At 41.7% G+C, this 15,342-nt stretch overlaps 1 protein-coding gene across 3 annotated transcripts in view; it reads right to left on the reverse strand.

Moving 5' to 3' along the window:
* Window positions 1-9,526, reverse strand: part of LOC140471231 (HIG1 domain family member 1C-like) — a 119,539-nt gene extending 110,013 nt beyond the window's left edge. For 2 of the 3 annotated variants that reach the window (XM_072567178.1, XM_072567177.1), the window contains exons 1-2: window positions 9,373-9,526; window positions 4,507-4,605 (exon numbers count right to left, since the gene is read on the reverse strand). In XM_072567178.1, the coding sequence (XP_072423279.1) occupies window positions 4,507-4,605; window positions 9,373-9,436 (163 nt within the window). In that variant the 5' untranslated portion in view covers window positions 9,437-9,526. Of the gene's footprint in view, window positions 1-4,506; window positions 4,610-9,372 lie in introns of all 3 variants that reach the window. The other variant, XM_072567179.1, reaches the window with a different exon arrangement.
* Between the last annotated feature and the right edge of the window lie 5,816 nt (window positions 9,527-15,342).

Below are 15,342 nucleotides of genomic sequence, written 5' to 3' on the forward strand. Positions count from 1 at the left end.
GGTGAGGTGATGAAAGAATGGAGGGTGGCTATTGTTTATTTAAGAAAGGCTGCAAAAAAAAGCCAGGGAACTACAGACCGGTGTACCTGACGTCGGTGTGGGTAAGTCAGAGGGATTCTGAGAGAAAGGATTCTGAGGAACCTCGATTATCTGAAGGACACGAGTGGACACTATTTTGTTTGGTTAATCAAATTTGGGATAATATAGTTTAGCCAAGCATCGGGACCTTGAGATCTTGTCGGACAATCCAATATTTGGATAATCGAATGCCAGATAATCGAGATTCCTCTGTACACGTATTTGGAGAGGCAAGGACTGCTTAGGGATAATTAGCATGGCTTTGTGCATGGGAAATAGTGTATCACAAGCTTGAATAAAGTTTTTGAAGACGTGACTAAGAGAATAGATGAGAGCAGAGTGGTAGACATTGTCTATGTGGATTTTAGCAAAGCCTTCAACAAGGTTCCAGATGGTAGACTGGTTAGTAAAGTTAAATCACATGGGATCCAGGGAGAGCTAGCCAACTGGATACAGAATTGACTTGGCAGGATGAGACAGGTGGTGGTGGTCGAGGTTTGTTTTTCAGATTGGAGAACTGTGACTGGCGCAGGGATCCGTGCTGGGGCTGTTTTCTTTGTCATTTATATAAACAATTTGGATGAGAAAATAGGAAACATGGTTAGTAAATTTGCAGATTATATAATGAAGAAGGTTATCTTAAAGTACAAAGGAATCTTGATCAGATGGGCCAATGGGCTGAGGAGTGGCAGATGGAGTTTAATTTAGATAACAGCAGTGGTAGGGAAACTTTAAGAAACAACAACCGCTCGTACAATCATGGATTAATAAAGAAAAGCCAGCAAAGATCTGTTATGAGTAAATCAAGCTTGAGGAACTTGATTGAGTTTTTGATAAGGTTACAGACAGGGTCAATGAGGACAGTGCAGTTGATATTATGTCTCTGGATTCTCAAAAGGCTTTTAATAATATACATTGAACTTTGTGATAGAAGGGGGGCAATATCAGCATTGATACAAGATAGGCTTTTTCAGACTTGGTTGTGGGGGAGCAGGTCACAGGGTGCATTTTGAAATTTTCAGATGGCAGGCGGACAGTAATAGACTTCAAGAGGACAAGCTGCTGGAAGATGCAGGCAAATGGAGTTCAATGCAAAGTGTGACAGAATACATTTTGGTTGGGAAAATGAGCAGTCAATATATGTTAAATGTAAATTATTAAAAGAACCTGATGGTGTTGATATAAAATACAGATACCAGAAAAGGTGAATATAGCTATGTGATAAAGCATATAGGATACTGGGATTTATAGATAGAGGCAGATTTTAAAAAGCCAGGAAGTTAGCCTACACCTATATATTAATTAGACCCCAGGTGAAAAATGTTTGGCACTCTAGGAGAAACATCAAGGCTCCATGGGTGATTTGGTAATGGGGGAAACAAAAAAACGTTGTGTTTAAGAGGGATATTAGGGGGAAACAGAGAGACAGAAAGGCTTTGGAGAGGATAAAGACGAGGATGGTACATGGTTAAGGGAAAGTCATACCCAAGAATAACAAACCCAGGCTGGAAACTGCAAAAATCAATGGGGAGTCACAGATCTTGGATCAATTAGTCTGACCTCAATAATTGGAAAGCCACAGTGACTAACCACTAACTCCAAACAGTAAACTGAACAGTATGGAATAAACCAGTAATGAAGATTCAATCTACCTTTTCAAGAGACAGATCATGCTTGAACAGGCTGGGGCTGTTTTCCCTGGAACATTGGAGGCTGAGAGGGTGACCTTATAGAGATTTACAAAATTATGAGGGGCACGGATAGGGTAAATAGGCAAAGTATTTTCCCTGGGGTCAGGGAGTCCAGAACTAGAGGGGATAGGTTTAGGGTGAGAGGGGAAAGATATAAAAGAGACCTAAGGGGCAACTTTTTCACGCAGAGGGTGGTATGTGTATGGAATGAGCTGCCAGAGGAAGCGGTGGAGGCTGGTACAATTGCAACATTTAAAAGGCATCTGAATGGGCATATGAATATTAGATTAGATTAGATTAGATTAGATTACTTACAGTGTGGAAACAGGCCCTTCGGCCCAACAAGTCCACACCGCCCCACCGAAGCGTAACCCACCCATACCCCTACATCTACATTTACCACTTACCTAACACTATGGGCAATTTAGCATGGCCAATTCACCTGGCCTGCACATCTTTGGACTGTGGGAGGAAACCGGAGCACCCGGAGGAAACCCACGCAGACACGGGGAGAACGTGCAAACTCCACACAGTCAGTCGCCTGAGGCGGGAATTGAACCCAGGTCTCAGGCGCTGTGAGGCAGCAGTGCTAACCACTGTGCCACCGTGCCGCCCACGGAAGGGTTTGGAGAGAAATTGGCCGGGTGCTGGCAGGTGGGATTATATTGGGTTGGGATATCTGGTCGGCATGGGCAAGTTGGACCGAAGGGTCTGTTTCCGTGCTGTACATCTCTATGACTCAATGTCCTACAGGGACTGAATTGGAGGAATTGTCCTCTCTGGTTTAGGGTTCCTAAAGACAGTGATTATTGCACTAATTTGAGGACGCTTGAAGAGGGAAAATGATCACCAGAATACAGATAGAATAACCCAACTTTCAAGGCCCCATAAAGCAGATCTGGCCTGCTTCAGATGGGAGATCTGCTTCATTAACCAAGGTGAATGTGAAATGTGAAACTCCTTCTAGGAATTCAATAAATTCTCTTGATTATTTAATGAGGCTTCTGCTTACCAGTTGCACTTTCTCTTTAAACGCAACATAATAATCCCTCATAAATCTTTTCTGCATATCATGCACATATAGCCACTGACACAAGCAATTAGTGACTACAGCACCCGGTGAGAATGAACCGCTCTCTTTTCTCCACTGTGCACTGTACATGTGCAGGAGCTGAGACAGAGACACATACTCTACCAGGCGAAATGATTCCATCCTGTTTACCCGAGTACTCTATATCTTACAGGAACTAACACAGACACATCATACGGTACCAGACAGGAGTAAATCATACCCATCTATTCACAGTATAGCGTACATGTACAGGAGCTGAAACTGAGACACACCCTGCATGTACTGTACCAGACGGGAGTGAATCATTCTCTTTTACCCACAGTGTAGTGTATATATAAAAGGTAAATCTGCCATAGTCCAAGAGGGCCATAGAGCTGCCCTCTCATTAGAGAGAGATAACTGGTGGTGTTTTAGCCTGAAGGTCATGACACCTCAGGCAAGGGGTGAGGTTGAGGAGGAGAGTCCTTCATGGCAACCTCAGCCAGTGCAGAAATTGAACAACTGGTGTTGGCATTACTCGGCATCACAAAACAGCCATCTAGTTAACTGAGCGGGTCGACCCGTGTTCGTACAGGACATAATACTTGCACACACACAGACCATACTATACCAGTTGGGAGTGAATCATTCCCTGTTACCCACTGCATACTGTATACGTAAAGCGAGTTTTGAGAAGATTTGTAGCTCAGGTTGAGGTTCTGGATGTAGGTTTGCTTGCTGAGCTGGAAGGTTCATTTCCAGACATTTCGTCACCCGACTAGGTAACATCTTCAGTGGGCCTCCAGGTGAAGCAATCATCCCAACATCCACAAACGAAGCTGCATCAGAACATTATTTCAACAAGCCACCACACACTGCAGCATAGAGGAACCACACAGAGCAGAGGAAAATCACCTATACCGTGTATTCAAAAAGAATGGGTACCCAATGAACACAGTCCGCCGATATCTCAGCAACAAATCCAAACAAGTAGACAAAACACGTCCAGAAACCCTAGCCACTCTCCCCTACAAAGGCATCATGGAAATGACTGCCAGACTACTCAGATCCCTTGGCATCATGGTAACCCACAAACCCACCAACACACTAAAACAGCAGCTAATGAACTTGAAAGACCCTACACAGACAACAAGCAAAACTAATGTCATTTACAAAATACCATGCAAGGACTTTAACAAACACTACATTGGACAAACAGGCAGAAAATTAGCCACCAGGATACATGAACATCAACTAGCCACAAAATGACATGACCCTCTCACTAGTATCCTTACATACAGATAAGGAAGGACACCACTTCGACCGGAACAACACATCCATCCTAGGACAAGCCAAACAGAGACACACACGAGAATTCCTAGAAGCATAGAGTTCCGGTTGGAATGCCACCAACAAACACATTGACTTGGATCCCATTTACCACCCCCTGAGAAAAAGAACAGGAAATGGCATCACCAACCCAAAGAAACCCAAACATATAAATAGAAAGCAGGAATCAGCAGCAGTGCTTCGCCCGGAGGCCCACTGAGGATGTTACCTAGTAGGGTGACGAAACGTCTGGAAATGAACCTTCCAGCTCAGCTACATCCTGTACACGTGAAAGAGCTAATACTGAGACACCCCTGTAATAGATGATACTGTTTTATGCCTCAGAGAGATTCATACCAAATGGAATGAACGGTGACTCCTTCGATTTTCTGAGAAGCTTGGAACTTTCAGTTTCATCCGGAGATGAGGACCAAGAATTATTCAATGATGACATCACTTTCTGAAAAAAAGGAAAACTGAATGAAAAGAACAAAGAAAATGCTGAAGGGGAAAACAACCTTAGTTCACAGTAGCACATAAAGCTTGAGAGAGACACTGCCCTTATGCACACCAGAAAAACTACAATCATGGACGCCCCATCTAAGGGAACAGAGCATTGTAAAGGAAATCAAAGAGACTGGTGAGCTGCAATGCACTGGCGTTGCTGCAGCAGTATAAGTCTGTGTTTTGAAAGGCTTTAGGGTGCAGCAAAAAACAAGCTTCATCTCCAAGGATGCATCAGAATTTTTAGTTGCAGTTGCTGGATAGGTGCAGCTCCAACAACGCTTCAGGTTTAACACCACCCAGAACAAAGCAACCTGTGGGTTGCCACCATATCAACAAACATTCACTCTCTCCATCTTGAAGATGCACTGCAGAAATTCAGCAAAGTTCCTGAGTCGGCACTTTCTAAGCGCACAACCACTACCATTTAGAAGGACAAACACCACCCCCTGCAAGCTCCTCTCTGAGCCACTCACCACCCTGACTTGGATATTCCTTCAGCATTGCTGGGTCAAAATCCTGGAAGTTGGTTCCGAACAGCATTGTGGGTGTCCCTATATCACACAAGACTGCAACAGTTCAAGACAATAGCTCACCAGAACCATCATCTTATGGGCAGCTAGGGATGGGGAAAAAAAATGTTGGCCTAGCCAGTGACACCAACATCACGTCAATGAATGTTTTTTTAAGAACCTAAAGGCTTAGCCCTTCATTTCTGAAAGCTGTAATAAACATACACAATAGGATCAGATAAATGAGAGGCATTGCACGTGCATGCATGAATTGTTCCTGTGGCACAAACAGACTAGTGCCTTTCAAGTGTAGGACCAGTGGTATTCTGCTTAGCAGTTTAGCTGACTACTGACAAAACAAAGTTTCATATTCTGGGCCATTACAAGTTGTTCAAAACTGTTGGAACAAGTAATAGATTTTCAGACTCCTATCCTGTGTGAGCTTTGGAGATTAAGGTATTTAGATTGTTGACCTGGAAGGATATGAAAGGATACAGATCAAATATGGGTAAGCAGGGTTGAGAAACATCAGTCAAAACCTATTTGAATGGCAGAACGGGCTCAAGGGATTAAACTGCATATGGAAATCTGGTTTGAAGGGCAAAAACTGGTGTTGAACATTCCTGGATACCAGGTGCTTAGAAATGTAGGAAAAGGAAAAATGGGGAAGGGTGGTGGTGTTGAGGAAGGAGAGCATTGCAGTGCTGGAGGAAGAATATGTCTCAGAGGATTCAAGGTACATAAAAATATGTGCAATTACATTGCTCAATGGAGGTTATAGGTTACCAATTAGCAGGGATGATGTACAGGAACACATTTGTAAAGAAATTAGAGAGATGCAAAAGCTATAATGGGACACATTACTACTATCCCAGTCTATATTCAGATAATTAAAGGGCAGAAATGGGCAAGTGTTTCTAAAGTATGCTCAGCAGAACTTTCTATAGCAGTAAGTGTCCAGTTCAATGAGAAAGGAGACACTGCTAGACCTGCTTCTTAGGAATGTGGTCAAGTAGATCAAGTGTCAATGGGTGAACATTGAGAGAACAATGATCATTGTATAAGAAGATTTTGGATGGCTGTGGAAAAGTTCAAAGAGCAACCTGGAGCAAAAATAATTTATTGGAGGAACAATGGATCTGGGCTGAGTAAATTTGAGTCAAAGGTTTGTTAGAAAAGTGGTCGTTGAAGAATGGGATACCTTCAGATAAGAGATGGTTCAGGCACAATCAAGATATATTCACTTGAGGTAAAGGTAGGGCAAACAAAGCCAGAAGCTAAGATAAAGAAGAAAAGTCTGCTTATGATAGAAGTCAGGTGGAAGATATAATTGAGCATCAGGCGGAATACAGAATTTTCAAAAGGGAAGGTGAGAGAAAACACAGGAGAAGCAAAGACGGAGTATGAGAAAAAAGGAATTCCAAAATTCTCTCAAGGCAAATTGTAAAGAACACTTTTGTTTCTTGATTATGTACTAAATATGGGAAAGTATACTGCTTTAAACCAAGGAAACGGTGTTAGTAGATATTTGCAGTTTTAAAACCAAGTTACTGGCACACACTGGTACACATAGTTGCATCTACAATGTTGCCTTCTTTAAGTAGTGAGGTAACATTCCAGACAGCTGCTCCAGAGGTGTGTAATAACATATCTGAACAAGTTGATTAGAAAAATAGGTTAAATTTTTAAAAAATATTAACGTTGACTGAACATATTGAGAGAACAGTTAGTAAAGCATATCTTGGGCGTTATTTTTATTGTTCGTTCATATGATATGGTCATCACTGGCTGGGCCAGCATATAATGCTTGTCCTAGTTGCCCCTTGAGAAGATGGTGGTGAGCTGCCTTCATGAACCACTGCGGTCCATGTGCTTTAGGTCGACCCATAATGCCCTCAGGATAGTAAGTGGCTTGGAGGGCACTTACAGGAGGCGGTGTTCCCAATTATCTTCTGCCCTTGTCCTGATGGAAGTAGTTGAGTTTGGAAGGTGCTGTCTGAGGGTCTTTGGCAAATTTCTGCACCCATCCAGGCAAGTGACAAATATTCCATCACACTCCTGATTTGTGCCTTGTAGATGGTGAACAGGCTGTGGGGAGTCAGGAGGTGAGTTATTCGCCACAGTATTTCAAGCATCTGACGTGTTCTTGTAGTTAATGTACTTATAATACATTAGCAAGTCCATATCAGTTTCTGGTCAATTTTAACCCCCAGGTTATTGATAGTGAGGGATTTAGTGATGGTAATACCATCAAATATCAAAGGTCAATGATTAGATTCTTTCTTGTTGGAGATGGTCATTTGTGTGGCATGAATGTTACTTGCCACTTGTCAGCCCAAGCCTGGATATTGTCCAGGTTTTATTGCATTTGGATATGGACTGCATTTGAGTCGTGAATGGTGCTGAACATTGTGCATTCATCGGCAAACATCCCCACTTCTGACCTTATGATGGAGGGAAGGTCATTGATGAAGCAGCTGAAGATGGTTGGATCTATGACACTCCCCTGAGAAACTCCTGCAGAGATGTCCTGGGATTGAGAAAACTGATCTTCAACAACCACGACCATATTCTGATATGCCAGGTATGACTCCAACCAGCAGAGAATTGAGCAGAATGAAGGATTTGGAGAAATTGCAGAAAAGATTCAAGAGAATACTTCCACGTATGAGGAGTTTGTTAGTTATGTGAAGATAGATTTGATATTTTGGGATTGTTTTCCTTGCAAAGGAGAAGAATGAGAGTAGATTTGATAGAGGTATTCAAAATCATGAGGAATCTGGACAGAGTGGATAGGAAGAAACTGTTCCCCTTCATATAAGGATCAAGAACAACAGCGCATAGATTTAAAGCAATGGCCAAACTAGCAAAAGTGAGATGAGAAAAAGCTTCTTCATGCAGTTCTGGAATGCAAGGAACTTAAGACACAGATTGCCAAATGATATTATGATGTTTCAGCAATAAAACCAGATATTAAGGGCAGATCCAGATATTAAATGTTCCTGGTTACAGGAAGTTTAGAAAAGGATAGAAGGAGGAATGGAGAAGGGTGACATTTTTGGTTGAGAGCATTGCAGTTTTGGAAAATGTGGATGTTTCAAAGAGTTCAAGGTCAGAATCAATTTGACTGGACCCAAGGAATAAGAAGGGTGGAATTACTTTGCTCTGTGATATACAGATCACCACCTAGTGGGAAGGATATGGAGAAACAAATCTGCAAGTAAATTAGAGAGAGGTGTAAACACCACAGTTATAATTGGGAATTTTAATTGAATACATTGTCTGGGATAATGGTAGCAAAGGGCAAATGTTCCTAGATGTGTTTGGGAGAATTTCCTACTGCAGTTGTGTCCAGTCAAACAAAAAAGGCAATGCTAGAGCTGGTTCTTGGAAATGAGGTGGGCCAAGTAGATTAAGAGGTCTGTGTACAGAAAAGAAAAAGTATTTATTGAGTGAATATTAAGGGGGCGGTAATCATTGAATCATAAGGTTAAAGATGATGGTAGAATATGACATCGATTAATCCAGTGTAAAAATAATTAACTGCCAGGCTTAATGGGGCAAGAACAAAGCTGAATTGACTGAAATTTTAAAATTGTTGGGAAAAATAATAGCGGAATATATGTTCAGCCTGCATGTTTTAAACAGTTAATTAGAGCGGTTGCACTGGCTAATACTGGAGTAAATTGGATTAGATGGATTTCTGAAATTAAGATCATTGCTTTAAAGTTGAAATTTTGAAACAAACGTCAGAGCGAAACAGTAAGGGCAGATGTGGCGAGGGATGGGCAAAGAGATACATAAAGGGAAAAGTAAATACTTTTTCTTCAGTTCAAACTGATTTTATCATACAATTGTGAACAAATGTATCGAGTTGGAGGGATGGGAAGTGGATTGAAGGGGAAAACAGGCAGGAAACTCCTCTAGTTTCTTGACAATTTTTTGGTGTGGGGGGGGGTAGAAGTAGTGAGCAAATGAAAAGGAAATCAAGATATGTTGAATAGTGGGTCAAAGGGTAAGAGAGGTGGACTGGAGGATTATGGAGTTAAATATGATGAATATGACAGGGAATGAAATTTATCATATACGGTATGAGGGGGTCTCGGTTCGAGTCCCACCTGCCGTGGAAGTGTGCCATAACATATCGAGGTTAGTTAAAAGAACATTCTGGTATTCGAGGATGCTGACTCAGAAGTAACGTCCCTACCTCTAGACCACAAGATCAGGTTCAAGTCCCACCTCAGGACATGATGGTCGTGGAGATGTGTCATAACATGTCCAAATAGGTTGATGAACGACTAGATCAGAAGAGACTATACATTCAAGACTTGCCACTGAAAGCCCCTGCCCTTAGCGTTTCCAACTGCAGCTTTCTCTCTCCCCGCCCAGGTGCCAGAGGGCAAGCTCCATCACCCGCCCGTTCATTGGTGGAGGTCTCAAATAATGTGCGTTTCCATTGGTTCTTCAACTGACGGCAGCACGCAGACTCCAGGCCGTGCTTGCCAGGCAACCGTTTTCTCCCCTCAGCAGCTTTTAACCAAACTCTGATATCCCGAATCACACCGGGGGAGTTCCCAAGGCCCACCATCTTCCCCCTCCCCCAGGTATGCTTTCCATTTGTTTGAAGATTTGAGGCATGTAGATAACCGATGGACGCACAAGTCAGTTTGAGGCCCTGGTCACTTCCCTCCCAACATCCTGCATTATTCTCCTCCGGGACCTCTTACCACAGACAGGTCAGGTCAGAAAATCCAGGCCACTGCTTACACCCCACCTCTACAACTAGGTAAATGTCAAATTGAAGTAATTTTAGGATATCAAATCCACACTCACTATTTTAGGACCTCGCTGAGTACAAACATCATAAAGATTTATTTTTCTTTCTGTGTTCTTGGGAGACCCAAAGACGTAAAACTGCTGTGTAATGTTCACTGTTCGTTCCGATTCTAGACTATTCAATAAGCTGTTCCTCTTTTCAAACCGCCTAGCTTGCATCTCTCCCAAATTCAAAACCTTCCACGGCCCCACTCAATGTCCGTCGAACCACCTTGTCCAAATTCTCACTTGGTGCCCAATTTCCCTCAAACTATTTCGCTGTGTTTTAAAGGCTCCAAGTACATCACTTAATACTTTACAACATCATCAACTATCCAAAATAGAAACAAACTTGGGTTGCACAGCAAAACCTCGCAAAAACATTACAACAATTGCATTTTATTATAAATGATATGTATTTTTAAAGTATATATAGAACATAGAAAAATACAGCGCAATACAGGCCCTTTGGCCCTCGATGTTGCGCCAATCCAAGCCCACCTAACCTACACTAGTCCACTATCCTCCAAATGCCTATCCAATGCCCATAAATGCCCATAAAGAGGGAGAGTCCACCACTGCTACTGGCAGGGCATTCCATGAACTCACGACTCGCTGAGTAAAGAATCTACCCCTAACATCTGTCCTATACCTACCACCCCTTAATTTAAAGCTATGCCCCCTCGTAATAGCTGACTCCATACGTGGAAAAAGGTGCTCATGGTCAACCCTATCTAAACCCCTAATCATCTTGTACACCTCTATCAAGTCACCCCTAAACCTTCTTTTCTCTAATGAAAACAGCCCCAAGTGCCTCAGCCTTTCCTCATAGGATCTTCCTACCATACCAGGCAACATCCTGGTAAACCTCCTCTGCACCCGTTCCAGTGCCTCCACATCCTTCCTATAGTATGGCGACCAAAACTGCACGCAATACTCCAGATGCGGCCGCACCAGAGTCTTATACAACTGCAACATGACCTCAGGACTCCAGAACTCAATTCCTCTACCAATAAAAGCCAGTATGCCATATGCCTTCTTCACCGCACTATTTACCTGGGTGGCAACTTTCAGACATCTGTGTACATGGACACCAAGATCCCTCTGCTCATCCACACTACCAAGTATCCGACCATTAGCCCAGTACCCCATCTTTTTGTTACTCATACCAAAGTGAATCACCTCACACTTACCCACATTGAACTCCATTTGCCACCTTTCTGCCCAGCTCTGCAGCTTATCTATATCCCGCTGTAACCTGACACATCCTTCCTCACTGTCAACAACTCCACCGACTTTCGTATCATCTGCAAACTTGCTCACCCAACCTTCTAGCCCCTCCTCCAGGTCATTAATAAAAATGACAAACAAACAGCAATGGTCCCAAAACAGATCCTTGCGGAACACCGCTAGTAACTGCACTCCAAGATGAACCTTTACCATCAACTACTACCCTCTGTCTTCTTCCAGCCAGCCAATTCCTAATCCAAATCTCCAACTCACCCTCAATGCCATACCTCCGTATTTTTTGCAGTAGCCGACCGTGGGGAACCTTATCAAATGCCTTACTAAAATCCATATACACCACATCTACCGCTTTACCCTCGTCCACTTCCTTAGTCACCTTCTCAAAGAATTCAATAAGGTTTGTGAGGCACAATCTGCCCTTCACAAAACCATGCTGACTATCCTTGATCACATTATTCCTATCCAGATGTTCATAAATCCTATCCCTTACAATTCTAAAACTTTGCCCACAACAGAAGTGAGGCTCACCGGCCTATAGTTACTAGGGTTATCCCTTCTCCCCTTGGAAAATAAATATTCTGACAGCTCTTTTAAAGGTTCCAGGTTTGATCCACCATTCAATGTTGAGCAATGCTGGGAGCTACAACTGGCTTTGATACCCTGGAATTCAATTGGGAAAGAAAATTCTCACCAATGATTTTCACTCAGAAGATGCCACTGGACAGAATTCAGAATGCATGGAGACACTGAACACTAGTAGAATCAGGTGGATAAAGGTCACTTGGGTGAGGTACTGCAGTATAACACATGGATTCACAGCTCAAAAGGTTCAACACAGACAATTAAGAAAAATCAAAATCGATTAATCATATTAAATAGTGTTCTATTACCTTCGATTCCTGTCATTCAGAGCACAGAGACCTGGTGTATATGTGCATAGTTCACTAAAGGTGGCAGTACAGGTAGAGCGAGCAGTTAATAAAACGCACAATAACCTAAGCTTTATTTATAGAGGCACAGAGTACAGGTGCAAGGTGGTTATAATGGACAAGACACTGGTTCAACCTCAGATGGACAGGATGTTAACCGATGGAATGCATGCAGAAAAAGGTTTATGAGAATGATTCCAGGGTTAAGAAACTTCAGATTTGAATATAGATTTGAGAAGTTAGGACTACTTTCCTTGGTGAGAAAACAAAGATTTTCTATAAGTTTTCAAAATCATGGGGGGTGGTGGGGCTAGAAAGAATAGATGGAGAAAAACTGTTCCTTCTCGTAAAAGAATTTAGAATGAGAGCGCACAGACTTGCAACGGAAGCAGTTTTTAAATGCAAAAAAAAATTCACAGGAATTAGGAACTGGAATGCACCATTTGAAACTGTGATTGAGGCAGATACAATTGAGGCATTCAAGAGGGTACTGGATGATTATTTAAATAGAAACAAATGTGCAGGGTGGGGGAGGCAGGAAAATGACACTGAATCATAATGCTCAGAGTTGGTGCACACAATGGGCTGAATGGCCTCATGCATCATAACAACTGTGTGTATGAGAACACTTGAATCTGTTTCATTTGGAAATATGAAATGTTGGTACATACACATCTATTAATCAAATTGCCTGTTAAATAGGTAATCCACAGCACCAGTATGCTATCTGTTTGACATCTTAACAGAACAATCTGGAAAACATGTCTCAAATGGTTTTTTAAAAGGGTAAAATGTGGTAATGCTTTTTTGTACAAAAAAGGTGCCAGTTTTACAGTAGTTTAAAGTTGAGGTCTCTGTTGTTCCTGAGCCACATTGTTTTAGCATATTATAAATCCTCTAAATTGAGTTTTTTTTTCCCTAATCACCTGAATTAATTTCCTCTCAAATGAAAACAACCTGGTTCAATAACACATTCTCCAATGTGGTTATGAATTAACAAGCAGACTAAGAATTCTGCTGAGAAGGCTTTGAACCCAGAACTACTTGTTCCTCAAACTCTAATTACCACATCCTATGTACATCCATATGTACATTCTATAGAAATCACAGAATGTTTCTTACGTGCTGCAGAGAGGAAATCTTACCTGTACTCATGCTTTTTTTTTTGCTGTGTTCAGAATAATTTTTCCTCCAAGGTCTATCATAAGTATTTACACTAAATTAATCTTTGCCAGAACCTCAAACTACAGAACTGATTACCTCACTCAACTTTCCTATCCGCAACAATGAGCTTTTCAAACCAACTCTCCGAACTCTTTCCAACTTTGGTGCTGCCTTGGTCCCTTTAACTGGGGTTCATAGTAATTCCCTCCTTTCCTGTACTTAACAGCATCTCTGGTTAAGCTCCATCCACAGCTGTGAGAGCTGATTCCTAGGCCTTTGCCAAAAACATCCTGGAGGTGTATAAGATTGGCTCAAGGTGAAGCTGGTTGCCAGGTTACCTTCTCTGCTGGTGAAAAGCTCTTTTTACATCTGCCTGGCATCTAACCTTGCAACTCAGCAGAAATGAGGAATTCAGTATGTAAAGGTTCACAGATTTAAACCCAGCCCTGCCAACATACCATAGCACTGGATGTTGATGCTCCTTGCAGAAGAGCGATTTCACTTCCTAGCCAGTGGAGCAGATTTGCAACTTTATATTAAAAAAATGTAGAATGCCTACACCACAGGAAGCTATTCAAGCCCATCATATCCACACTGACTATGCAAGAGCAAGTCCCACTCCCCCATAACCCTGCATATTTTCTCTCTCCAGATGTTTATCTAAATTCCTTTTGAAAGCACTGATTGACTTTGTCTCCACGACACTTTCAGATCCTAATCCTGCACTGAAAATAAAAGTTTTTCACATGTTGCCTTTATCTTTTTCCCAATCACCTTAAATTCTCCCTATTTTGTTTAACCTGAGCTGCAGTTATTGTGTACAGCTGTAGGTATAGGAAAAATGTGAACGCACTGGAAACAGTTCAGAGTCAATTTACAAGATTGATTCTAGGAATGAGAAATTTCAGAGATGAGGGTAGATTGAAGAAGTTGGGACTGTTTTCCTTGGAGAGAAAGTGTCTGAGAGGAGATTTGTAGGTGGTTTTCAAAATCATGTTCAGATTTCAGAGTTGAAGGGGAGAAGCTGTCCCCATTCGTAAAAGAAAAATGTGATATCAGCAGAAGACAAATAATCAATTCTAGAATCTCAGGTAACTTGGTCACTACAGTTCACTACCACACTACATTATACAGTTATAAACTGAGCTATCAGAAAAAAATTATTCAAAACCTTCCACAGAATCATTAAGGTTCACAGAGCAGGAGGCGGCTCTGAATCCCATAATGCCTTTGGAATGTTTCTACTATACTGTGCTCTCCCCATAGCATTGGATCTTCCTCAGCCATTAACACACTTACTTTGTATAATGACCTTGAAGTGCAAGTACTCCCTGTAGTTAAAACAAAATCCATGTCAAACAACTATCTGGTAGTTCAACAAAATCAATAAAGAGATCTGAATATTTACCTAGACAATTCTTTCAAATAACCACCCATGAACAATGTCAGATTATTAATATACTCCAAATGAGACATAATGTGAGAACTAGGAGTCAGAGCAGACACTATTAAGTGAGTTAGTAAATTTCATCAGCATTCTGAAGATTTTACCTTAAGTTCATATTGTTACTGGATACCAATGAGTTTTGCCACAAAAACAAAAACAGAAATTGCTGGAAAAAACCCAGCGGGTCTGGCAGCATCTGTGGAGAAAATAAGAGTTAGTGTTTCAAATCCAGTGACCCTTCTTCAGAACTGGACTTGTCCAAATAAAATGGGGTTCAACAGTTTAATCATCCAATTCAAAGGACCTATATAAACAAGAGATTAGACATGGTAGAAAAAAATTGTATTGCTGAAGCATTGAGTTACAGTACACAATTTCTCATACTAATGGATGTACATGGCTTGCCTGCAATGGCAGAAATTCAGATTGTATGACAATACAGCAAATGCTTAAGAGTTTGATTTGAATACGGTAAACATTTCCCCTGGTTCCAGATTAAGTGATTAGGCTAGTGTAAACCCACCTTTAGGTGACGGCCCTCACTGGCTCAGAGTTTTAATTCCTTGGAGACTGT

This window comes from Chiloscyllium punctatum, chromosome X (assembly GCF_047496795.1).
Source record: "Chiloscyllium punctatum isolate Juve2018m chromosome X, sChiPun1.3, whole genome shotgun sequence".
NCBI classification, from domain to species: Eukaryota; Metazoa; Chordata; class Chondrichthyes; order Orectolobiformes; family Hemiscylliidae; genus Chiloscyllium; species Chiloscyllium punctatum.